This window comes from Lissotriton helveticus, chromosome 9 (assembly GCF_964261635.1).
Source record: "Lissotriton helveticus chromosome 9, aLisHel1.1, whole genome shotgun sequence".
Classification (NCBI taxonomy): Eukaryota; Metazoa; Chordata; class Amphibia; order Caudata; family Salamandridae; genus Lissotriton; species Lissotriton helveticus.
Window position 1 is genome coordinate 706428219 of NC_136070.1, and position 27907 is coordinate 706456125.

The window sequence follows — 27907 nt, forward strand, 5'->3', positions numbered from 1 at the left end:
GCTATCTGCCGTGATGAGGGAGATGGGGCGATATGATCCTAATTCCTTTGCATCCTTATTTTTTTTTACAAAGACAACAATAATGGCAGTCGACCAAGAATCAGGAGGATGATCTTGGAATGCTACATTAAAATTTTTTAATAGTTCTGCCTTCAATAAATGCCTAAACGTCCGATAGAATTCAAGGGGGATCTGATCGGACCCCATAGCTTTGCCAGCAGCTAGGCTCAGAATGGCCTCTTCAACCTCTTCCCAGCTTATTGGCCTAGCAAAGGAGGCATTATCATCTGTACATAGCGACAGTTGATTAGAATTTAGAAAATAGTTGATAGGATTAAGAGACTTATCGACTTCGTTTTTTTCGTCATTATAAAGTGCTTTATAAAAGCCGTAGAATGCATCTAATATTCCTGCCTTATTTTCTTTAAGTACCCCATTTATGTCTTTGATACATTGTATTTCACTAAAAGAAGATTTTTGGCGTAGGCGCTGCGCTAAGATTTTCCCCGTGCGTTCGCTTAATTCATAACGTTCAGTTTTATGTAATTTAAATTTTGCGGCTACTTCTTCAGCCAAATATGTTCGGAGGCCAGAGCGTACGATAGTTAGTTGATTTTGTGCATCCTCTATATTAGTGTTATTTTTACAGGCAGTAGATAATTCAAGCTCAGCCAGTCTAACCTTATTTAGCCTATCTTTGAAGTCTTTTTGATTTCTTTGCCTTCTATAATTTGCGAAACTAATAGTTTCCCCCCGTACAACTGACTTAAAAGAATCCCAAACTATCTGAGGGGAGGCAGAATCATTATTTATAGAAAAATATTCTTTGATAGTTGTGACCATAAACTGAAGATACTCTTCGTCTAATAGTAAACTCCTCTGAAATGACCAGGATCTGTTGGGACTTTGACAGTCCATAGGGAGTTGAATCTCGGCAATAATAGGATTATGATCCGAGATGACCTGTGGTAATACTTCGATACGAATTTACTCCAAAAAAACAGAGGATACAAAAAAATAATCAAGACGGACAAATTTTTGATGGGGCGTAGAAAAAAAAGTGTAACCAGGATCATTATAAAAAAGCTTATTCCACACATCAGTTAGCCCGTTACATAGGACCAGATCTCTAAGTGCTTTATAGGCTTGAATCTTACGGCCCATATATCTTTTTCCTAATTTAATATTCCAATCGGCCGGTATATGAATATTAAGGTCACCACACATTATTATCGGCTGTGTCCAAGTAGACAATTCTGTGTTAATAAGATTAAATAACTCAGCATCATCCAAGTTGGGGCCATACAAACAACATAAAGTGAATCTAAAACTCCCAATTTTCAATTCAGCAAGCCCCCATCTCCCCCATTTGTCAGAAGATGTTTTAACACACTTCCCTACTCCCTTTCGCATACAAATAGCAACACCTCTCTTGATACCCGTTTGTTTAGATGTGATCAAGACTTCTAACCCTAAATTATTCAGAAGAGAGCGTTTGTCCCAAGAAATATGAGTTTCCTGAACACATAACAAATCAATATTCAGAGTTAAAAGAATAGTACGAAACATAGCAATCTTCTTTAAATCATTAAGGCCATTAATATTAATAGTGCAAATTTTCAGCCGTTTATACATTTCAAAGACATTTCAAGAAACAATATAGAATAGCAATTACTAGCCATCGTCACAAAGATTTGCACCTCCAAATTATACTTTATCCACATTATAGCCATCCCTGCCTTAAATACATCGACCTTAGTAACCATCATTGTATTGAACACCTCTGCCTTACACCCCCACCACCCCCCGCTGCCCAAACCCACCCCCACCCCGACCCCCGGACCCCCTCCCCCCACCCTCCCCAACATATGAGGCATAGGAACTACCAGTTCCTAGAACGTATGGGTGCCGTGTCCCTAGACCAGAACATCCTGGCGAGAAGAAAAAGAAAGGAAAGACCGATGAAAAGATGAAAAGATATAGAAATAAAGAAAGGAAAAGGAAGAGAGAGTTTAGAAGGAAGAGAAAGTTTTAGAAGGAAGACGAGCAGAAATAAGAGAAGCTAAATAATCCTGCTGAGAAGAAAAAAGAACAGAAAAAACGGAATTGAAGCTTCCCAAAAAAAAAGATTGATCAAGCTAGCGGCCCTTCCAACCCTAGTGATTCTGCAATATACAATACAATACAGTAATGTATTAGCCTTACAGCCTAAAGAGCCTTAATTACTAATTATAACTCATATAGAATCCAAATACTCCTTAGCTTTAACCTCTGAGATGAAATATTTTACAGAGCCCTTGAATACAGTCTTTAACTTTGCTGGGCCTTGAAGAAAAACGGCGACCTCTTTCTTTTGGAAATTGGGAATCAGTTGTCTAAGTCGCCACCGTTGGGCCACTGTAGCTTGGCAGTAGTCCGGTCGTACAAAAAACTGACAGCCGAGACCATCCGCTTTCTTGTCTGGTCTCGCAGTCATATAAATAGCTTCACGAGCAAGGAAGTTATTAAATGAGACCAGAATAGCCCTGGGATAATTTTCTTGGCCTTGTCGTGGATTCCGTGCAATAAAGGGGAACCGATGCGCACGTTGAACTTCTCGTGACCAGTCCCAATCTACCATTTCAGGGAAAGCATCCTTTAGAAGATTGATAATAAACCTCCGTGGGTCAGACCCTTCCTTATTTTCGGGAATTCCCAAAAATCGTAAATTACTCCTGCGAGCCTGATTCTCCAAATTAGCAATTTTATCCGACAAGTCTTCCTTTAGAGCTATGAAGTCACCAACTTCCTGCCTCTGTGCCATGCTTTCTTCTTCCAAGACTGCAATCCTGGCCTCTGCTTCGACGACTCTATCGGTAGTCTCCGAGCACATCTTAATTGCTCGGCGAACTGAATTTTTGACCTTAGCACAGGTCATCTGTGTGCGTAAATTTTCAGCCTTGCTCTCCGCCCTATGGCTCATCATGGTGTCATAAATCGTTTTCAGGGTGATCTCCTCGGCGCCTTCACTGCTTTCCTGGGGCATAACCGTATCGGAGACAGGATTAGAATTGACTCCCACAATGTCAGTAACACCATTAATAACACCATTAGTAGGATCGAGTACATGAATAGAGGGTAAGCCATTAGCCTCAGTAGGTGAATTAAAGGCGACTTCTTTGCCCCCTGAACGTGATGACCTCTTCTTCCAAAGTTTTTTCTTTATAGTAGTGGCTGTGTTAATATCAGGACTCGCAGTAGATTCATCATCCACAGATAAACTCTCGCAACTAAGCTCAGCCCAATCTTTATGTATGCCTGTTGCCTCATCTGAGGAAAGTTCAGACAGCGAAAAAAACTTCTCCGAGGCCTCTGGATTTATATACTGTGTGGAGATCTCCATTGCCATTGCGTTCTGTGGGTCATTCTCCACTGATGCGGATAATACTAGCGTAGGGAGAGAGCAGGAGCGATTGATACCAGCTCCGCCAAAGACTACATCTCCCATCATACCCTTCTTCGGAGGATTGGTCAGGTTTGAGGGATTATTCGGTATGTTATTATCAATTTCAGCAGTAGTAGCAGATTGTTCAAGCTGTATTTGAGCTGTCTCTGTAGTTTGCAGGTTATTTTCAATTATTTTTTTTCTAGCCACTTGTTTCTCAAAGAGGACAGGCAATGTCTGTAACGTAATATTTTTGGCACTAGAAGCATTAGAAGGCTCACTATTTTTAACAGGGGGTTTATTAGTGTTCTTACCCTGTTTTGTCACGGTTTTAGCAGGAGTCGGGCGTATTACCTCCGGAGTTTCAGCCTCAGCCATTGCAGCCCCCTCAACCGCGTCTCTCCTGTTGCTGCGGGTGCTAACTGACGGGGGCAGCTGTGTCTTCTTTTTTCCTTTTCGCGTACCGCCACCGCCTCCGCCTCTGCCAGGGAAGACACTGCTCTGCGTCCAGAGCAAACAAAGTGTGGCGCGCCACAGCGGAGACCGCCGACTAAGCACCGAAAAATTTAGCAACATTCGTATAGTTCAGGGGGATAGTTTGTATCACATTCGCTTCAATTCTCCGATACGCTGGCTGGCTGCAACCGCTTTCCCCGAGGTATTTTCTACCACTCGCAGAGAGAGCCTGATTGTGCTCCACATACACAGGCGGCCAGGCGGAAGTGGTCAACGCCTCAAACGGCTCCGTCCTGCGTCCGGCGACTTGCAACTCCAGAGAAAAGCGCCAATGTGCACCAAAAGCGCGACCATAAGCAGCGATACAAAACCAAGTCAATTGGAATAAGGCTCGGGGACGCTGCCACGGCTAAATCATCTCAGGCGGTAAGTATATCCTAGGTATCAGTGTGAATTTGTGGTCACAAAAAAATACGGGAATACCAGAAACTCACAGGTGGGCACTCAGAGCAAGGGACACTATGGTAGATTTTAAAGGGGATATTACCATTCCAACATTACCCATTCCTTATCTTGCAGGGCTAATCTGCAAGCAGTGAAAGGGCCCTTCTAATCTAAATATCAAGATTTTGGTTTTATGCTGTTAACGATTTCAAAATTGATATAGTTGTAACTGTCAAGAGTATTGGAGAATTTTAAGTTTTAGGGTGGGTATGGGTTTTGGGGTAGTTGGGAATAGTAATTTTTACCCCTACGCTATCCAACACTTTCTCTATTGTTGCACTCACTGGAGTGGGAACAGTAATTTTTACCCCTACGCTATCCAACACTTTCCCCACTATTGCTCTCACTGGAGTGGGAATAGTAATTTTTACCCTTATGCTATCCAACATTTTTCCCTACTGTTGCATTCACTGGAGAGGGAACTAGTAATTTTTTCCTCTACGCTATCCAACACATACCGTACTGTTGCACCAAAAAATATTATGCGTTGTAATGGAATGTGTTGCAATGGTAGTTTTAAAAAATGCGTTGTAATGGTATGCTTTGTAAAATCATGCGATGTAATGGTAGTTGCATTGTAAAAACTGCCATGTAAAAGTATGTGTTGTAATTGTTTGCATTGTAATGTCATATATTCAAAGGTGGGAAACATCTTTTACATTGCAGGCAATACATTGCATGCCATTACAACGTGGCAGTTACAATGACTGCCTTGTTACATAGCAAACCTTATCAAAGCGAGTCGTTACAACGACTTGCTGTAGGGAGCAGAAGGTGTTGGATTTAAAATCCAACACCTTCCCAACTGTTGCACAGACTGGAGTTGGAATAGTAAATTATACTATTCCAACATCCAGCGCCCCCTACAGCAGTTATAACATGGTCATTGTAACAACGCGGTCGTTGTAACAACCGCGTTGTAATGGCATGCAATGTATCGCATGCGTTGTCACATGGCCTGTTCGTATAGGTGAGTGAGTGGGTGTGTCTATGGCTGTAGAGACTGCATAAGTGACTGAGTGGGTCTGTAAGTGGGAGTGTGCGTCTGTGAGTGAGTCTGCGAGTGGGTGTGTGAGTCTGTGAGTGGGTCTGTGTGAGTGAGTACACAAGTCTCTAAGTGGGTCTGTGAGTGAGTACACAAGTCTCTAAGTGGGTCTGTGAGTGAGTGCATTAGTCTCTGAGTGGGTCTGTGAGAGAGTGCATGAGTTTGTAGTATCTCTATACATATACACACATACATGTATATACATATATATAAACACTACACACACCTATACTTACCATAACTATACATACAATGCATGGTAAATGCACATGGTTGGTAAACATTTGCATGGTAAATGATGCGCGGTAATGGCATTGTGAGGTAATGCCTGCGTTTTAAAGGCTATTTACCATACTAAGCACCCAGATTGCCCTGTTTTTTTCAGCACCATTGTCAGCCATGCCAGATGTACGTTCATTGCTGTTTTACTCTCACTAGTTAAGGGTAGCATCATTGACATGAGAGAGTGCCAGGTGCAATGGTAGAAGTATGTGCTTACATCATTATCTGCTATTGTAAATGCTTATATAGTCAACAAAAAAATATGTAATGTACACACAAACTATATGTAGCATGAGGGTAACCTATCAGAGTGCTTTTCAGGTAACTTTAGTTAGTCTGAGGCCAGAAAACCGAGGTTAGAAAAGGAAGCATCTGCGGCAAGGCGAGCATCTATCTTCTAGAAAGACTGTAGAAGGTACTAAAATTAGAGAGAGAAAAAAAACACAAATGCACAAAGTCTGACCTCAAAACAGGATGTAGTCGTGCAGCCCAATTGCTGCTGTAGGTATGCACCCTGGTTAGTTTCCATTGCACGTGAGCGGAAACAGAACACCTCACAGCCCCACCCCACACCAACCTTCCACATGCCCTTTAATACACCTGGACTTTCCCATGCAGTAATTAACTGTTGGCACCCATTTTTAAACTTAATTTTTCCTTTCCTTGAATGTTAGGCAGGAGTAATGACATTTCAGACAGGATTAATGAACACCAGGGGGCATGTTAGTTACTGATGCTCTGACATGAAGCGCTTGGCCCATTGTACATGCCTTTTTCCATTCAAATTCAGATCCGGGTTGTATCCAAGTACTTCCGGAGACACCCAGGAGGGTGGCCAGATTCTGTGCACTGAACTAGGAGAACATTGGTAGGGGTCCCACCAGTCTCTTCTGAAAAAGCCACCCCGTCCACATAGCTAAGTATGACATTAACATGAATGAACTGAAGCAACACTCTTTGATTCATCCTCATAACATCTTTATTACTGTTAGTTTTTGAGCAAGCTTGACAATCTTTAGTCACCTGGGCTACAATTTGCCCAGAATATTTCCTGCACTCATAAAGTGCTGTGGCATTAGCCCACTCACTGTACCACATTTTGCCTTCAAATCAACCACAATCTCCCATTAGCAGGTCTAATTTTCTCCAGTATTTTGTGTGCTGCAGAATATCAGGATGAAACATGGCAGCCATGTGTTTATTTTGTGATTGACTAAGCACTGCAGTATAAGTCCATTGTTATTTAGTGGCCCAATGAGCCTAGCTTGTATACAGATATGGATTAGTGGATGGATTTTAAACCATCCAACTGTACATGTATCCATGCTACCAACACATTACTGTAGGTAGCATGGATATTAGTAGCCACTCATAAGCATCCAACTGTACAGAAGCCCATGCTACCTACTTGAGTAGCCACCCTTAAGCTTCCAGCTTCCAACTGAGGAAATATCCATGTTTCAGAAGGTATTAGCCGCATTAGCATCCAGCTGTACAGATATTCATGTTGCCTATATTAGTAGGTGCACATAAACATTCAACTAAATAGCTACCGGTGCTACCTAAATAAGTAGCCATGCCTAAGAATCCAAATATAAAGATATCCAGGCTACCTTCATTAGTAGGCGCTTATAAGCCTCCAACTGCACAGATATCCATGCTACCTACATTACTAGCCGCATCTAAGCCTCCAACTGCACAGATATCCATGCTACCTACATTACTAGCCGCATCTAAGCCTCCAACTGCACAGATATCCATGCTACCTACATTACTGGCCGCATCTAAGCCTCCAATTGCTCACATATCCATGCTACTTACATCACTAGCCACATATACGCCGCCAACTGCACAGATATCCATGCTACCTACACTACTAGCCGCATACAAGCCTCCAACTGCACAGATATCCATGCTACCTACACTACTAGCCGCATACAAGCCTCCAACTGCACAGATATCCATGCTACCTACATTACTAGCCACATATAAGCAACCAACTGCACAGATATCCATGCTACCTACACTACTAGCCGCATACAAGCCTCCAACTGCACAGATATCCATGCTACCTACATTACTAGCTGCATATAAGCCTCCAACTGCACAGATATCCATGCTACCTACATTACTAGCCTGATATAAGCCTCCAACTGCACACATATCCATGCTACCACCTTGAGCAGCCACCCATAAACTTTCAGCTTCCAACTGAGGAAATATCCATGTTTCAGAAGGTATTAGCCGCATTAGCATCCAGCAGTACTGATATTCATGTTGCCTATATTAGTAGGTGCACATAAACATTCAACTAAATAGCTACCCGTGCTACCTAAATAAGTAGTCATGCCTAAGAATCCAAATATAAAGATATCCAGGCTACCTTTATTAGTAGGTGCTTGTAAGCCTCCAACTGCACAGATATCCATGCTACCTACATTAATAGCCGCATATAAGCCTCCAACTGCACACATATCAATGCAACTACATTACCAGCCGCATATAAGCCTCCACATTCACAAATATCCATGCTACCTACATTTCTAGCCGCATATAAGCCTCCAACTGCACAGATATCCATGCTACCTACATTACTAGCCACATATAAGCCACCAAGTGCACAGATATCCATGCTACCTACATTTCTAGCCGCATATAAGCCTCCAACTGCACAGATATCCATGCTACCTACATTACTAGCCCGATATAAGCCTCCAACTGCACACATATCCCTGCTACCTACACTACTAGCCACATATAAGCCTCCGACTGCACACATATCCATGCTACCTACATTACTAGCCGCATATAAGCATTCAACTGCACAGATATCCCTGCTGCCTACATCACTAGCTGCAGCATCCAGCTGCACAGATATCCATGCTGCCTACCTCACTAGGCACATATAAGCATCCAGCTGCACAGTTATCCATGCTGCCTCCATCACTAGCCGCATATAAGCATCTGGCTGTACAGATATCCGTGCTTCCTATATTAATAGCCACATAAGAATCTATCTTTGAGCTTGCAAAGGTCATAAATGCTCACCTATCATTTGTGTGAGTTTTACATAGCGCCAACTTGACCCAAAGGGATTAGAATAATGTTGGGTAAAGTGTGCCAACAAGGGATTTTGTTCAACAAAATCCCTTGTTGGCACACTTTACCTGACATTATTATAATCGCCCAAGCCTCCAAGGGTATATTGGGTTTTCCCACTCCACTATTTCACCAAAGGGATTCGAGCGCTTTACATGAGCACCAGCTGACTTACAGAGGGACACATTCATTGTTATTATGCAGGGAGAGATTAAGATATTTTCCCAGAATCACAGGATGTTGAGCGTCCCTGCCGAGACTCGAATATATTTCCCAGCTTCGAAGTCGACAGCTCTAGCCCTTATGCCACATCTTCTCTCCATATATTTTAGTAGAAGACAATTGAATATCCATTTTAGAAGAATTAAGTGCAAGCCTTTGAAGGTCATTACAATCGTGATAATGCCTTTGCTTGTAATCATGATTGAGTCAATTTGAGATGAGTAGCAATGACTTAAGTGGAGAAAAGAAAATAATCTCTGCTTGAATAACTCCTATGCAGACTGGCAGCAAGTCTTGCAACTCACATTAAATTATGACTGTGATTTTGGGGAGGTAACCTGTTACAAGAAGGTTCCATTGGTTCTTTTCATTCTCCTCCCAAGATTATTGGTCCTGAAGTGGCTGCCAAACAGTTTCACCAGAAGACATGACCAGACCAAATTATCTTCACCATTTAGCCCATAAAACAGGCAGATAAAAAAGGTTTGGATAGGAAAATGGCATTGGATAGTGGTCCTCCTGCCCAGAGAGCTGCATATCTAGAAAAAATAATCGACCAATTAAATACAAAAATCGTAGATGCTTCTGCATTCTACATCTTTCTCTCTAAATTGCTTTTACAAGGAACTTTGTGGTGCATGTGTTTCCTAGAGACATACATGATCGGATTTAAAATGTTTCCAATTAATTATTGGTGTTTATAATGGGGATGAAGTAGTCTATTCGCAGTGAGGCGGCAGATTTTAAGTTCAGGCGTGAATGATCCATTTCCATCTTTGTGACCGCCTTCCCTTCCATCCTTGCTTCCCTCCCACATGCCCTTGACAGACTTCCTTCCCCACATCCAACCCCACTTAAACTCATGTTGTTAGCTCTGATAGCAAACCTGCTGCTGTCCTCGTCCTCCTTCTCTTCGACCTCCTGAATAAATATCATATGATGTGGGTCATATAGTCTTCCCTCACCCATTTCCATCCCTTTTATAAGTGTATGTATGCCCTTTCTTCCCCCCCCTCATGTCATCCCATCTGCGTTATATTGTTCTGTCTCTTTCCTCTCCTGGACTTACGGCAACCTCATTACACTAATGTGGTGCAAGTGCCATGCCACGCTAAACCATATTAATCAATCCGTGCCTCACCAGATTTGATTATGCCCGGCTTGGACTGAAGCCACCTCATTATGTCCCTTTCTCTGGTGATTGTTGATCTAATGAACTAGAGAAAAGAAAATGCCCTACCAAACAACCACAACCTTTGCAGAGTCTTGTAGGAAGACCGTAGCCACAGGTTTTGAAATTGTTCAATAAATATTCTTAGTTGCTATTGTGCTTCAACAGACTTCTGGATGTTCTGTAGCTGGGAAAACCATATTGGTCACTGTTGGAAACGGGACCCCCGGCCGGCCAAGGCTCGCGCCAAAGTCAGTCAGGGATCACCATTTCTAAGTCAGGGCAAGGGAGTTACAATCCAAGATAACCCCTGCTCACCTTCTAGGTAACGTGACGCGAGCAGCAAGGCTAATCTCGGAGGCGATGTGTAAAGCGTTTGCGCGCGCACCCAGCAACAACACCCAAGGCCCACCACAAAGGAAACTCCACACAAGGTTATATCAAAAATAGCCTTTGTATTATAATAAAAACACAGTAGATAACACCACACACTTTACAATGTGCCAACAGGCACGGGCAGAATTTACAAGGGATTATGTACAGGACAGGGCCACCTGGACCACTGTCAGGGGTATGCACTTTTAGAACTAGCACTTGTTGAAATAATAATACTTGTAGGTATAACACTTAGCACATAGACATATAATGACTGTAGCACCAAAATAGTAAATGTAGCACACAACCAGGACTTACTGGTAAAGGGTAAATACCTCCTACGCAACCCTAACCACTGTAGGAAAATCACGCTGGGAACTAGGACCTTCTTCTCATGACCTATAGAAGGAAAACACCATCACCTAAGCATGTCACATTTAGCAAAGGGAAGGAAACCTAAAACAATCCTCTAAGCAGGTCACTTTTAGCAAAGGGGAAGAAAAACAATCACCTAAGCAAGTCACATTTAGCAAAGGGGAAGAAACATAACACGATCACCTAAGCAGGTCACATTTAGTAAAGGGTCCGAAGCATAAAACACATTGCACATGAGGCATCAAAACACATTCACCTAAGCATGTCACTTTCAGCAAAGGGGAAGGAAGAAAAACACCTGATGCATAAAAACTTTTTCATAGGTGTAGATAATAACAGTTGCGCAGTAATCACATTGGCACATAAATCACAATGCGCAAGAATCACATTAGCAAGTAAATCATAAATGCGCCAGAATTACATGGCACAACACTAGAACTGTCCCTCATGCCAACTGGCCTCGCAAGGGCTGAAATGCCCTTAGTCCAAAATGTCAGGGCAGGCTGCGCAGGCAGCAAAAGAACAAACCTAAACGTGGCAACTGCCCACAAAGTGCTGGGCAGCTGTAAAGCAATGATGAGCCAACGTTGGAGCCTTGTGGGCTCAAGAACAATGGTGGGGCGAAACACAGCGTGGGAGCCACGGGGCTCTAACCAACTAACTGCCCCTCAAGAGCCTCGCTGGGCTCTGCAAAGTAATGGTACCTCGAGCCTCTCTCAGGGCTCTAGAACAAATAATGTGGGCTGTGAGCCTCTCGGGCTCTAAATAAAGAAAATGCCCCCAGAGCCCTCGTGGCTCTAAATCGATAGAAATGCCCCTGGAACCTCTCTGGGCTCCCTCTCAATTGGGCCGGTCGTTGGAGTCCCACTGGGGACTCTGAAACAAAGGAATGCCCCTCAGAGCCTTGCAGGCTCGTAAATGCCAAGGGGGGGCGCGCTGAGCCTCTCGGGGCTCGAATCACTGGGGCTTCTCTCAGGCCAGGCCCGCGCACTGGAGGGGAGGGGCGGGCACCGGCAATGTGCCCCGACGCCCTCCTCCCTTCCCATGCTCACTAGGTCCCCACTCACCGGCTTCTCTGTGGCAGGGGTGGCTCTCCTCATGGCTGCAGCGAGACTGTTCTCTTTTCCTGGGGCTCTCCCTTCGCTCGGGAGCCTCGGGATGGGCAATGCAGGCTGCTTCCTGCTTCTTCCTCCTCCCCCAATGACGCGGCGGGAGGCTCGGCCGGCTGGGCCAATCCCAGCGCGGGCTGGCTGTGACGCTGGCGGCTCCTTCGGCTTCTCCTCGGCCCTAGGCTGCGGCGGTGATCTCGGGGCTACCACGAGGGGTAGGCTCCCTCCGTAATTAAATATAAAGCGAGATGGGGGCCACAAATAAATAGCGGCAAGGTCACTGGCAGGTTGGGCACCTGCCAGGGGACTTCAATCTCAGCAAAATGGGTCCAATACCGGGTGGGCACCGGCTTTGACAAATAAAGCGCTCCCCAGGCGCTACAAGCGGCATCAGAGCGCTCCCAGGCACTATGGAGAAAATAAAGCGCTCCCAGCGCTAGCAGCAAGAATACAGCGCTATGGGCAAAAGCAAAAGCTCCAGCAAGGTCTGGAGGCAGGCAGAGGGGTAAGGCTGGGCCCAGAGCCAGCTCACTGGGTCTCCAGGCAGGGAGACAATCCAAGTGGCGGTCCTCCTGGCCCCAGTGACAGCAGCAGCCCCCTCTGGCAGGATCCTGGAAAAGAACAGAACCAACTGTAAGGGGACACAGCCCCTTCTTATACTACTAAATCCTTTGTCTGTAGGTGCAGGGTGGGGGAGAAACCAGTTGCAGTTTGTTTTGGAGCACCCTTGATGGCTCAACCACCCCTTTCATTCACTAGGGAGGCTAGGGTCGTTAGACGCACCACAGGGGCGGAGCCAGCATTGTGTGGGGAAAGTCCAGCCCCATTCAAGAACCAGGTGCAGCCCTCCCTCACATCACTCAGGCTGATCTCTCCACTCACTCCTGGGCAGACCCATCCAGACTTCCTGGAGCCAGGCTTGCCAGCCAGCTCCAGCCAATCATGCTTCAGCACCCTCACTGCACACACACATCAATGTCTAGAAGTGGCACTTCCCCACTAGACACATACATGCTGCACATACCATCGCGCAGCATTCATTCTCACAAGTTCGCACATACCAAACTCGAACCTGCACTCCCCACACATCAGGAACTAACATGGTCACACACCTTCCCCATGCATTCCTATGGGAGGGCAGGCCAGCCACACTACACGCACACACTTTACCCTGGGACACAGGAAAAAAGTGCGCAGAGACCCAAAAATCACTAACACAGATCACATACTAAAAGCAAAAAGATTAGGGGTGAACCTGCCAGAAGGGCCAAGTCCAACACAACCCCCTTCCAGCCAAAACGCAGGGCAGAGCAATCACCACCGTGATGGGCTTCCCTGCTTGGGGCGATAAAACACGGACGCGGGCCCGCAACTGCAGGGACACCCTCCTGTTTTACGCCACGGTGAACCCCTGGGGTTCCTTCTTAAAGTACTGTAGGGACTAACTTGGCTACCCCACTGGTACTCTCCAGCTGTCCTCGGCCAGGACCAGGCCCTAGGCCACCCAGGTGCCACTGGTTCCTGCCTACTCACAGAGTGGGGGGTAGAACCCCTGGCACATAGTAGCCATTCTCCACTCTTCCTGTCTGCAAGACAAGACCAGATTGCCACTGATTCTCCAGCCCAGGGTCTACAACCTCAGGCGGACCAGGAGTCTCAGGGAAGGCTCTCCTCCCCCTACCTCTTCTACTAGGGTTCCTCCTCCTCCTGCGAGGGGTACCTTCAAAACACCATTCTCCCAACCTAGGGTTTAATCCCTCAGGTTGCACCGGGGTCAGAGGTGGGCTCTCCCACCCTCTGCACCCCCTTCCAGAGTCCTGCTCCCTCCCAACCGGGGCGGTACCTCTGGAAGAAGAACTGGTCAGGACACTGATTACAGTAGTCCCACCCTTCAGGTCAGGCTGATCCTGAACCTGGCCTTCCAACCTCTGGTCTAAAACCTTCAGTGGAATAATTGCCTGGCACTCCAGGACTTCTGGGGACTCACATACTATTCCCCAATCACTCCTTTCGCTGGACTCCTGTACCCTCCCTACCGGAGCGGTACTGCCATACTCTAGAACCATAGAAGCTCCGCTTACAGATGCTCCAGGTCCTCTACACACTAGGAGATCTCCCTCAAGTGAACTAACAGGAAAGCTTAGGTTCCCATCCTGGTGTTCCCTAAAGAAACCATCCAGGCTCTGCGGCAGGGCTTCGGGCGCTTGGGGACTCTCGGTCACACACTCACTCCCGCTCCACTGAGACAGGTAGTAAGCCCCTACACCCTCCTCACTGTACTGGGACCTAGCTGGGCTACTCTCACCCTCCTCCACCACGCGGGGCTAGAGGACACCTGACCCACTATTGTTGGAATCACTCACTAATGACTCCAGAGAACCTCTCCCACTTTCCCAGCGGTTTGCTTCCCTTGCAAGCTGACATGCTGTAGACAATCCACACCCTAACAGGTGTTGGCGCAACTCTGGCGCAAACCAATTGAGCAGCTGCTCCCTGAAAACTAGGTTGAACAGTCTATCATACTCAGGTTCCCCGTGAACCCTTAACCAATCAATCAGTGCATCGTCACAATCATCCGAATAATCCTCCCAATCCTGGTGAGGCAGTTTCCTAAGGTTCCTGAACTTCAACCGATACTCCTCTTCTGGGGAAACAGGTACCATACTCGGGGAACTGGGAGTGGGACTTTCTACACTGACATTTAAATAGCTGCCACCACTGGACTCAACCCTCCCTGGGGAATCCAGAAAATTAAAACTGCACTCAGGGGATAACCTACCCTCTAGTGTTACCTTCTCCCTGAACAAGGCCCTTTCAGCCTCTAGCTTGGCGTGCTCTAACCTGAGCTGTTCCATCTCTAGCTGATGCTCCCGCTCTTCCCTCCTATCTAACCACTCCTCTGGGGACAGGACAAGGGATGGGGCGCTGGTACTGACACTGGACCCAGCAAGGGACTCCCTATCTATGGGGTCCTCACTATCAGCTGGTGCCCATTCACTGTCATCTTCATCCTCTTCAGATTCTTCAGGGCTCCCCACAGACTCACTACCCTCATGGCGTGCGGCCCGGGCCCACTCTCTCTCACTGTGCTCAAGATCCCATTGACCCTTTTGCCATTGGATCAGGCTGTCCCTAAGCTGGGACTGAGTATCTGACTCACTCACCTCCATGCCGCCCTCTTCACAGAAGCTGACCAGCTCTAACCTACTGTATCTAAAAAGACCACAGAGATCAAAAGCAGGCTCCATTTTGGCGGACGTTCTCAAGAAGAGTTTGACACAGGGAACCTCGGGGTCTGAGCTTAACAGGAGTATACAATTACAAAAATTCAGCAAGATTCCTGTCTCAGAGAACTTGCACTCCTCTGTCCAGTGTAACACACCACTCATTCACACACACCCCCCCTCGGTAAGGCAGTTTCTACCACCCCTGATTTCTCAACCTGACCATAAGCGACACAGGTACCAATCTGGGAGCAGGGCGGGGAACAAATGTACTGGACACAATTACCAAATGACACCTTTCATCAGAAGAAATACTTGAACTTCACCTAAAAAACAATAATCCCCAAAATGTGGTTATCTAAAAATGCAGAGCTTTGTAGTGTGGCCTGTCGCCACTGTGGTACAGCGCAAACGCAAGTCCAAACCGCACCGCTTGCCACCAATGTTAGAAACGGGACCCCCAGCCGGCCAAGGCTCACGCCAAAGTCAGTCAGGGATAACCACATCTAAGTCAGGGCAAGGGAGTTACACACCAAGATAACCCCTGCTCACCCTCTAGGTAACGTGACGCAAGCAGCAAGGCTAATCTCTGAGGCGATGTGTAAAGCATTTGCGCGCGCACCCAGCAACAACACCCAAGGCCCACCACAAAGGAAACTCCACACAAGGTTATATCAAAAATAGCCTTTTTATTATAATAAAAAAACAGTAGATAACACCACACACTTTACAATGTGCCAACAGGCACGGGCAGAATTTACAAGGGATTATGTACAGGACAGGGCCACCTGGACCACTGTCAGGGGTATGCACTTTTAGAACTAGCACTTGTTGAAATAATAATACTTGTAGGTATAACACTTAGCACATAGACATATAATGACTGTAGCACCAAAATAGTAAATGTAGCACACAACCAGGACTTACTGGTAAAGGGTAAATACCTCCTACGCAATCCTAACCACTGTAGGAAAATCACGCAGGGAACTAGGACCTTCTTCTCAGGACCTATAGAAGGAAAACACCATCACCTAAGCATGTCTCAAATAGCAAAGGGAAGGAAACCTAAAACAATCACCTAAGCAAGTCACATTTAGCAAAGGGGAAGAAACATAACACGATCACCTAAGCAGGTCACATTTAGCAAAGGGACCGAAGCATAAAACACATTGCACATGAGGCATCAAAACACATTCACCTAAGCATGTCACTTTTAGCAAAGGGGAAGGAAGAAAAACACCTGATGCATAAAAACATTCAGAGGTGTAGATAATAACAATTGTGCAGTAATCACATTGGCACATAAATCACAATGCGCAAGAATCACATTAGCAAGTAAATCATTAATGCGCCAGAATTACATGGCACAACACTAGAACTGTCCCTCAGGCCAACTGGCCTCGCAAGGGCTGAAATGCCCTTCGTCCAAAATGTCAGGGCAGGCTGCGCAGGCAGCAAAGAATAAACCTAAACGTGGCAACTGCTCACAAAGTGCTGGGCAGCTGTAAAGCAATGATGAGCCAACGTTGGAGCCTTGTGGGCTCAAGAACAATGGTGGGGCGAAACACAGCGTGGGAGCCACGGGGCTCTAACCAACTAACTGCCCCTCAAGAGCCTCGCTGGGCTCTGCAAAGTAATGGCACCTCGAGCCTCTCTCAGGGCTCTAGAACAAATAATGTGGGCTGTGAGCCTCTCGGGCTCTAAATAAAGAAAATGCCCCCAGAGCCCTCGTGGCTCTAAATCGATAGAAATGCCCCTGGAACCTCTCTGGGCTCCCTCACAATTGGGCCGGTTGTTGGAGTCCCACTGGGGACTCTGAAACAAAGGAATGCCCCTCGGAGCCTCGCAGGCTCGTAAATGCCAAGGGGGGCGCGCTGGGCCTCTCGGGGCTCGAATCACTGGGGCCTCTCTCAGGCCAGGCCCGCACACTGGAGGGGAGGGGTGGGCACCGGCAATGTGCCCCGACGGCCTCCTCCCTTCCCACTCTCACTAGGGCCCCACTCACCGGCTTCTCTGTGGCGGCTCTCCTCACGGCTGCGGCGAGACTGTTCTCTTTTCCCGGGGCTCTCCCTTTGCTTGGAAGCCTCGGGACGGGCAATGCAGGCTGCTTCCTGCTTCTTCCTCCTCCCCCGATGACGCGGCGGGAGGCTCGGCCGGCTGGGCCAATCCCAGCGCGGCCTGGTTGTGACGCTGGCTGCTCCTTCGGCTTCTCCTCGGCCCTAGGCTGCAGCGGTGATCTCGGGGCTACCACGAGGGGTAGGCTCCCTCCGTAATTAAATATAAAGCAAGATGGGGGCCACAAATAAATAGTGGCAAGGTCCCTGGCAGAGTGGGCACCTGCCAGGGGACTTCAAACTCAGCAAAACGGGTCCAATGCAGGGTGGGCACCGGCTTTGACAAATAAAGCGCTCCCCACGGGCTACAAGCGGAATCAGAGCGCTCCCAGGCGCTATGGAGAAAATAAAGCGCTCCCAGCGCTAGCAGCAAGAATACAGCGCTCTCAGCGCTATGGGCAAAAGCAAAAGCTCCAGCAAGGTCTGGAGGCAGACAGAGGGGCAAGGCTGGGCCCAGAGCCAGCTCACTGGGTCTCCAGGCAGGGAGACAATCCAAGTGGCGGTCCTCCTGGCCCCAGCAACAGCAGCAGCCCCCTCTGGCAGGATCCTGGAACAGAACAGAACCAACTGTTCGCACATACCAAACTCGAACCTGCACTCCCCACACATCAGGAACTAACATGGACACACACCTTCACCATGTATTCCTATGGGAGGGAAGGCCAGCCACACTACACACACGCACTTTACCCTGGGACACAGGGAAAAAGTGCGCAGAGACCCAAAAATCACTAACACAGATCACATACTAAAAGCAAAAAGATTAGGGGTGAACCTCCCAGAAGGGCCAAGTCCAACACTCACTTTATGTTTCTGTGGTTTGTTAGGTTGGGATACAAACAGGGATAGTTCACGTAGAAAAAAGTTTTCAAAGTATATAATGGACTGGCTGGGTCTTTATTTTTTAAATTAGTCCAAGATGGTAAGCAATACGCTCTTTAGATCTCTCTGTCAAAATACAAAGTTACCAGTTCCAGATAAATATGAGTATATCAAAATAAAGCAATGCAAGAATGCGTCAAAAGGGCAATTGTGTGACACAGTAATTTCTATTTGAGAATTACATTTTGGAAATCCTTGCTGCAATATTTTTGGTGTCTGGTATGTAATCGAAGAAGACTCATCAGAAATGCGGAAAATTAATAATGAATATACATATCACCTCTACGCCACACCTTATTAAAATGGTTGAGAAAATATTATCAACATGTCATCTTACCAGGTAAATTCAATGTTATCTAAGAATGACTGTGCACCTTGCCCAGCCCTACACATTACATCTTCTGGAACATATGATCTAATAGCATTCATTACTTGGATTTCATCCTCTCATTCACTAAATATAAGGAATTCCTCCTCTACTTTACGGACACGATCTGTTCCATCAGATACAAATTTAGATCTATCCTCTAAATCAAGGGCGATCTTCCACCCAACATTATAGACCCCCTTTCCTTCCCCTCAATAACAATTATGTTTCCTTAATGAAGCTACTCAAATTTAACACACAAGTAGGATTTTTTGGTTTCAGCAGCAAGCTATTGCCAGTGGTTTGACAGTTTGCAACCATCCCTCCTATCAAAACCATTTACCTAGAAATATCAAGTAAAGGTTTCTCATATTTGAATCCACCTCGTGCCACCTGATAAAGCATCCTTCACTAATTAATTTTCACAGACTCTCGAAAGACTTGATACATTCTCCGTGGAGAAACCCTATCCTTAAAAATAAAATCTCAATCCAAACCTTTTGTTTAACTTTTGCATGGTATCAATCCTTCCTTGTCTAAAAAAAACCAGAAAGAGATGTTTTGCAAATCAATTGAATACCGTCACTGCCTAGGAATATCTATTTACAGCCTGTCAAACAGCGTTTGGTCTGGTTTCACCATATAAACAGCCACACTGAAAATCTTAAATGATATTCACTGCCTGTTGCCCAAAAGAGACACCTGTTTACTTATATGTATAGACTTGTCAGCAGTGTTTGACACACTTGACCACAGCATGTTCATTTAAACTCTAGAACACCACAGTGACTTTCATGGTCAGCTACTAAGTTTGATTTGCTGCTTAGTCATCAACAGACACAAAGTTATGAAGAATATTAAGAACATCTTAGTAATATCTGATATGTCTTGTGGTACAAGTAGAGGGCTTATTCCTCTCCCTCCCTTATTCAGTCTATCTGTTGAGAGACTAATCTGATCTTAAAGAGTACTGTTGTCTCCATACATGAAAACACAGAGGACACACAGATCTATCAAAAACATTGGCAGTTGAAGACATCTGCACACTTCAAACTTGCTTAGGAATATTACAAACATGAATCATGATAAATCCTCAAACGTAGTCGATAAAAATAGAGTTCAGCTTCTTCTTTATAAGATCTGATAGGAATGGTTTAGATTCATGGCTACTGAGCCTATTTAATTAGAAACCTTCTCCATGTCTGTCTTTCACACCATAACATTTCTGACCTTCGCTATGGATTCAGCCCTCACCTACATACCGCACATCAACTGAGTGGCCATGTTGTCAAATTTATATTGCCACTTGCTGAAAACAATAATTACCTAGAGCTCCACCATGAGTCCAGTAGCAATATTCCCTCTACCAAAATTATTGACAATTAAGTTATTGGTAATATCAGGTTCTGGGACTTCGGAGATTTCACCAGCTTTTAACTACAAATACTATTGCCGACCACACTGGGAATTACAAGACCTTATTATGAGGTCTCTAATCTTCACAGACCACTTGAAAAGAGCGGGTTAAGATCTTGTTGTCTTCAGACTGGACTTACACGCACTGCTCATAGCATACTCAGTCTGATCACGCCATAAGAACAATTCACCAAATGATGCCATGCTCTGTGACCTCCGTTGGCTTTCAACTGAAAAGCAGATCAATTTTCTCTCTTTCAAAGCTGTTCAAATGGACAACCTCCTACAATTAGCAGATCTGTTTTCCATATAAAATGACTAAACATGCTTCTGGACCAAACATTCACTTTCAACTGGAAGTAGCAAGACTGAGAACTTCTGTTGAATGGAAGCACTCCTTCACCTGATGAAACAGCTGCTGCCAGGAAGGATCTGCTTCTTGTGAAATGATCAAAACCCATCCTTCTCATATTCAGGTGGCCCTTAATCAGTGGCATAGCACAGGTAGGGCCACAGGGGCGGTTGCCCTGGTCTCTCAATTCTTAGGAACGCAACAATTTAATGCGGCAGCAGGACTCTTGCTGCAGATTTTTTTTCTTTTAAAATGTTGGACCCCGGCGCAGATTAGGGGGGGCAATACTTACCGTGCCCCTGGCGCTGGCAACACACGCTACACCGCTGTCCTTACTAACACATTATTTCTGCCTCTTCTTCAGCTTCTTCCCCTCCAAATACCTGCTACTGGTTTACTGCAAGGGGAATTTTTTATGGAACGTGTATTTTATTTTTTGCAAAAAAGGACAGAACATTATAGGCCACAGTATTGTGCTTAGAGGTCACAATTACGCCTAAGTTATCATGGCTAGGGAGTCAGTTTCAATGCTCATTGCTGGCCTCCGAATTTCTCCACTCTTCCCCTCATAGTCCACTAAACCAGTTTAATATCAGTGCTAACGTGGTTGATCCCAAGGACATTCAGAACCTTACAAGCACACTATCACACTATACAGCATAAAATAAACTCCCTTTAATTTCCCACCCAATCCGCGCCCACACATTATGTTTGGCCGTAGTGATCAGGGTTAATGCAAGGGGACATTAGAAGGGCCAAATGACAATTACCAGAAAATCAACAGTTATTTTCTACTTGTATCGAAACAAGGGGAGGTTTATCAACCCCTCATTTTTCTGAGGCATGAATCTAGTGTAAGGGAGGCAGTGAAAGGGTGGCTTGCAATGCCACCCTGATCCCTTCAGGGTTTTACCGATCCAGCTATGAGCAGGGCCCTATCTTCTATCACGTCATGTGTGCCTAGAGCAGAATTAAAGGTCAAGCTCTTCTTAGATTTGGACTTGGTCTTTGCTCCAGCCTGCCACATCTTTCAGGTGGTTTATTTTGGCTCACCGAGTCCAACTACATGTGGCAAATCAATGTGGAAAGCCTATGTCTGAGACAGACTACTCTGGAAAGGCAAGCAGCTTCATTTCTGGACACACTAGACTAGTGTCATGAAAATGATTTTTGGGGACCCGTGCAAGACATATTTTGGGGTACCCTGTTCAGAACAAGTTAGAATTGTATTACCTATTTTCTGATAATTCAAGCTTGCATGGCACCAAACAATATTCTACTTAAACTTTCAGAAAAAAAACACCTGAAATATGATTTGCATAAAACGACACTGGGTAGAGAGAGTGACAGAGTGAGAGGAAGAGGTAGAAATTAAGCGAGGTTCAGATAGAGAAATTAATAAAAGTTAGGCAGAGTGAGAGAAACTGAAAAAAAGACCTCTTTGCCCAGGGCCCCTTAGAAAGTGTGGGTCCTGGTGATTCCCAATTTTTCTTATGCCTTAAAACGTCTCTGTCACAGAGAGATTGAGCAAAGCATCGCTGTAACCGAGCAGTTCTTTACCTTTTGAATTCTGTGGACCACCCCTGGATCACTATTGTAATCAGTGGACACTAGCCTAAGCAATTTCATGGTTGGAACCTCAAAAAGATACACAAAACAACAGAGGCCATATTTATTCAATTAATAAATTACGATACCCTTTCTTTAATTCCCCAAGAAATTGAAAGTTTTATTTTAATGGGAAGGTTATAGCTTGTCAAAATGTGGTTTTATTTCTAAAAGAAAAATCGATTTTCTAGATTTGCATATCGCTTAGTCGTTTTTGCTCCTAATGCATCAGCCCGCATAGCCGGTGCATACTAGACTTTAATTAAGGCAACCGATTGCGTTTGCTCTACTTATTCTGCTCTCACTAATCAAAAATACCAACTTAGAGTTTAGCCTCTAATTTCAATTTCCTTCACATTTAAAGACTTTTTAAACATTTCGGTTTTAGATTTGTGTTTTTTATGTGATACACTTTATTAATTTGCTAATATAAATTTTCTAAACAGTCATGGACCCCTGAGTAATCATCACGAAACCGCAGGGGTCCATGGAGCTAAAGAACCCCTGCTCTAACCAAATCTGTGCTCCTTGCTCCTAAGGAATACTATTCTTCAATAGTCAACAGGGAGTTCACTCTATAAATATTTGCACAACCTTGCAGTGTTCGTGCCCTCCTCAATAAATTGGCAGCCCTGTACCTTAACAGGCAAATCTGTAAATTATTGTACTGCTTGTGTTACTGATTAATAGTACACTTTCTGGATCCTGAGTACTCCTTCCAGCACACGTTATAGACAGACTTTCTTTCATTTTTGGTCCGCATTACATGCCACATTCCCTTACCAGACAAAAAAAAAAAACCCAGGAAAGCTGAAATCCAAATGACATTTCAGTATAAGTTTTATTTTATCTGGGCTTTATGCCATGTTCTCAACAAAGAAAGATACTGTGTGTGGTAGGCTGTTACCCTGTGCATGTGCAGTGTGTTTCTTTTTTTTTTCTTTTTTTAATTTCCAGTACTTTTTAATGAAGTATTTACAAGGTACACATGGGTACAGTACAAACTCGGTCACCCGGGGGGGGGTGGAGGGGGGGGGATAGCAGGTTTGACCATTGTGCATATGCAGGCCCTGCTTTTCTTCATGGTGTGTTCTTGTGCTGATAAATGACTTGTCTGCACACAGTAATCGCTTTAATTGCAACATAAACCTATGTAATTTATTGAACCGCTGGCGACACTTTTGAAAGAGCGCTGGCCTTACAACATAATCGCTTAGTCAAGTCGTTGAAGATTTTTTCCCATTGGTTTTATGGACCTTTGTTAGTTGATGTGAAGCATTGGAAGGGAGCAGAGATCAACAGTACATTTCAATAATGTGAAGCCAATGTGACTTTGTAATAAGGACCAGGAATCGCCAATTATAGTTATAGAGTTGTATTTGTATTACCAATAAATCCAGTGTATATGCAAACCAAAGGTAAGTTGAATAAGTATAGCAATATAATAGGTAAGCTGAAATTTCTCAGTGGGCCCAACAGAATGAGGGATTTTAATTTTATTAAGATAATTTAAGTGGCAGAATTTGTATATCTTTTCAGGGTATTACATTTGTATATTCCTGTCTCCTCTAAAACATTAGGGCTGCAGTTTTAACTTTGGTCAAGTAGTGGGACCAGTAGGGGCTGGTGTGCAGGTGGAGTGGCGGGGTGGGGTGGGGGAATGGACGGTGAAGAAAACACGAAATAATGGGAAAAAAGAACTTACCTGCCATCTGTTGCTCTTCTGCTCCACGTCCTCACTGAAGCACAGGATCCCAGAATTCCCTGTGGCCAATCCTGATGCTGCTGGCACCATGAAGGTGTGTCTGGATTGTGCGGAGTGCTCTGAATTTGCGCTCCCAGAATGTCTGGCAGCCTGTGCTTGCTGTTTCCAACTGGGCATCGCTGCACAGGGTGGAGACAGCTCAGTGCGCATGTTGGTTTGGCCGTCCTGAGACGGCTGGCCAAACCGACATGTGCACTGATAGCATTGACCAGCACTCCTCCTCGTGACTGCCTCTGAGATGACCACACCCCCCAAGATTTGGCCTGGCCCTTAGAACATGAAAAATGAAACTATAATGACCTGTTTTATTATCGTTTTATATTTCAAGTGTTGAGGCTGGCAGCGGGGATGACTCTCCTCCACCATAGCGGAGTAGCCGTCGCTGAGTGGGCGCAAAAACCCAGAAGAAGGTACCCTTATTTAAAACCCTCATTTCAATAGGGACTCTGGCCTCTACCCAAATGCCTCTGATTTTTGAGGCAGCTATTGGCAAAAGGATGGTTCCTAATCAAAGCATAGTCACAAGGCTCTCCTTATGTGATGTGCTCTAAGCTCTCTGGCTGTGTAATGTTCTGATGGAAGATGGGGGTATAGTCATTGGGCATCACGCCTCACTTGGTGATAGGCGAAGCCCTTCTGAGTTGTTAAAGGAAGGCAGTGTTGTGTCTCAGTCGTATACGGGAATCGGAAGGAGAAGAAAGAAGTTTCTGTTCAGAACATAAAGAGACATGTGGCTGGTTTTCATGAGAGCAGCAAGAAGAGTTCTGGCAGGAGAATAGAAATTAAGGGGCTTATTTATTGGCCCTTGCGTCACTTGTGTGCCATCGTGATGCACCAGCGGTGTAAAAAATGCTCCATGTTGCGTCATATTTACAAAGTGATGCATCTAGGTAGACGCGTCACTTTGTAAACCCCTGCGCCACATTATGCCTGTGCCAGGTATAATGTATGCAGTTGGGGCGTTCTGACGCAAGAAAGGGTCGTACAAGTGATGCAGTGAAATGCGTCAATATCTTATGCTTGCCTCATGGCAGGCGTAAGACTGACACAGGCAAATTTAACATGGGGCTTGCCCATGTGTAATGACTCATTGCTGGAGTTGCATCACTTTTGTGACACACTCCAAGAATGCGTCATTTTTGCGCCTACAGATACGTCAGAAATACTGACGTATCTGGAACTCCTTGCGAGATGATGCATCATACTGTAAATATGACGAATCATTGGTGTCGCAAGGAGGGTGCGATGAAAAGTGATGCATCGCTGTTTTGTCGCAGCGATGCGTCACTTTTCATAAATGAGGGCCTAAAGGCCCTGATTACGAGTTGCACAATGATGACGGTGTGCAAACTCCATAACCATAGGTATCAGCACGCCTCAGTAACACCCCATCATTACTGTGTAATTAAGAGTTAAACCCCACAGTATGGGGAATAACTTGAAGACCTGGATTAACAAAGGGGTATTCTTCAGCGTTCCTTTTTCCATTGGGTTTAATGCACACAAGTACCACTTGTTATCAGCAAGTGGTAAATGTATGAGAGGCGCTAGTGTAAAGCGGAGTGGAGGGATGTGGGTCAGGATGGAAGTAGAGACTGTTGGCTGGAAGGGGGCAGAATTACCTGCCCCCACAGGTCCTTGTCTGATGGTCGGTGGGGGGTGTGCAGAAACAGAGGCTCAAAAAATTCAAAACTGAGCGGAGTTCAATTTTGCATGGGAATTCTGCTCCGCTCAACTCATAATGGAGGTCAACAAAAGGAAGTTTGTAGTAGGTAATACATTTTATATCTACATTTGACTAGGAACAACTTAAAAAAGTGAGTCAAAATTCGGTAAGTCATGGAATATTAGGAGAGTTGCTACATGTTTGGGGTCTGGTGAAAAAACTGTGGCTATTGACCATTTGTTTGAAGGTCAATGGGAGACCCCTCAGTCTGATTTTAAAGAGTTGGGAGATACAGCTCAGGGTGTTGGTTAGAGTGCATCTGATATGGAGTCACATCACACAGCTGATTCGTACGGTTAGTCCTTGTGCTGGTGGGAGATCTGCAGCCGACTCACAGTTTCAGATAGAGTGAAATGCATCAGTGGTTATTTTGACGATGTTGTTATGTGAAGTATTTGTGCTTGCGTGTGGGGTGTAGCTTTTTGTGTACTCGTCGTGGTTGCTGCTTTGCCTCATGGTGTGTTAAAAACTGTCCTGCTTATGGAATAATGTGAGATCATTAGAATGGAAGAATCTAGATAAGATGACTGGGATGACAGGGACCTGATGGACTCTTGTAATTCTTTAACAAAAACCTATAACATATCAAATAAACGTATGTGATTGCTGGAAGCAATAGGGTTGGTTTCTTACAAGAAGTATTGATGTTTGGTAGAGCATGGGTGGCACAGCCTTCTGCCTCTCCTTTGCACGCGATGCATCTTGATGCCTTTGCTCTGCTCTCGTGTAAATGTAAATTTGTCCGCGGTGTAACATGGTAAATTAATTACAAAAAGCCCACACTCACTGCTGGAGTACTCCAGATATTGGGTAATTGGACAGAAAGCCTTGGTATTACCACTGAGGACATAAAAAAGAAATTCCATATGTTTTCTGTTTTTTTTTTCTTCCAGTTCCCAGAATATGGATTCCTTGGAGTTTCTGATAAAATTCTTCTCTTCTGCCACAAGTCTGATTCTGAGAACATACTGCGGCGGCTGACCTTAGACTCCACCATCTCAAACGGAGACCTGATCGAGGTGGTTTTATCAGGTTTGGGCCTCTACTCAACTTTAATTTTAAGGTGCAAAGGTGCAGGAAAGAGGGAAAGAGAATATTGGACGGTCACACTGTGTCTCCTCTACTGGATAGAATGACAACTGGATCTTAGCCCATTAATTAGGAGTATTACTTGCTGGAAAGCCCACATGTCATCTTTCTGTACTAAATTGTAGCCCCTACTTTTTTATAGGACAAAAAAAGGTATCCCAATAATAGGTTACAGCCTTTTTTGGACTGTATGATAGACCAGGAAAGGTTGACATGGCATGTACAGGATCAGTCTTGTATTCCTAAAAAGTACAGAAGGGCCTTTTCTTGAAATATTACATGTATGTGTATACAGATGTTATGTTATATTATAAGGTTTTTAAAGCGTGCAGCTTACTCCAACAGGACTGTCCTAGCACAAGGATTGCTATCAGGATAGAAAATAGGAGGTATCAGGAGATGATCAAAAATTAAAAAGGACCTCAGAGAGAAAAAAAGACAAGCGGCAGATAGATCTAATGAAGACCAGGAAAGATAACTTTGTCTTTAGTGGCAGGTTTTAAGATTTTCCCTAAAGGGGGCCTCAACTAGTTCTAAACTTAAATGCAAGGGGAGAGTGTTCCATAATCTGGCTGTGCAAACACCAAGGGAGCAGCCGCCCATCCGGGATTCCCTTGCCCTCGGAATAACCGCAAGTGCGGTATCAGAGGACCTAAGGCAGCGGCCAGACAAGTAAGACCGTACCAGGTTGCGCAAATAGCAGGGTGCTCTGTTTTTAAGAATTTTGTGACATAGGCACATGGCATTAAAACTGATACGCTTCTCCGGAGTTTGCCAATGAAGCTCAGCCAGAGCTGGTGACACATGTGCCCGTCTTGGAAGGTTAAGGAGAAGGCTGGCAGCTGCATTTTGCGCTCTTTGCAGATTCTATACATTTTATTTGGACACTCCAAAATACAAACTGTTGCAGTAGTCCAGTCTTGGGATGTATGATGAATATGCTTTTTTTTTCTGCAGCCCGTCGCCCCGCATGTTGTTACAACGTGGTCATTCCAACAACTGCGTTGTAACAACGCATGCCATTAACCCCAAGTCATAACAACGACTTGGGGAGGAGGGCACTGGATGTTGGAATAGTATAATTTACTATTCCAACTCCAGTCTGTGCGGACAGTAGGGAAGGTGTTGGATTTTAAATCCAACACCTGCTCCGCCCCGTCCGCAAGTCGTTGTTACGACTTGCGTGGAAATGGTATGCGTTGTTACAACTCGGTCGTTGTAACGACTGCATTGTAACAACATGCAGGGTGATGGTTTCGTGGTCAGGGTTGTTTACCTGTATAATGTGCTAGGTGTCTAGTG

The 27907-nt window shown here is 45.1% G+C and overlaps 1 protein-coding gene across 1 annotated transcript in view; it reads left to right on the forward strand.

Annotated features, from left to right (window-relative positions):
* LOC144781812 (serine/threonine-protein kinase D3-like) overlaps positions 1 to 27907 on the forward strand; it is a 690012-nt gene that overhangs the window by 430179 nt on the left and 231926 nt on the right. Inside the window, exon 2 of the mRNA XM_078660826.1 lies at positions 26410 to 26548. Within this exon, the coding sequence (XP_078516952.1) occupies positions 26410 to 26548 (139 nt within the window). The remainder of the gene's footprint in view (positions 1 to 26409; positions 26549 to 27907) is intronic.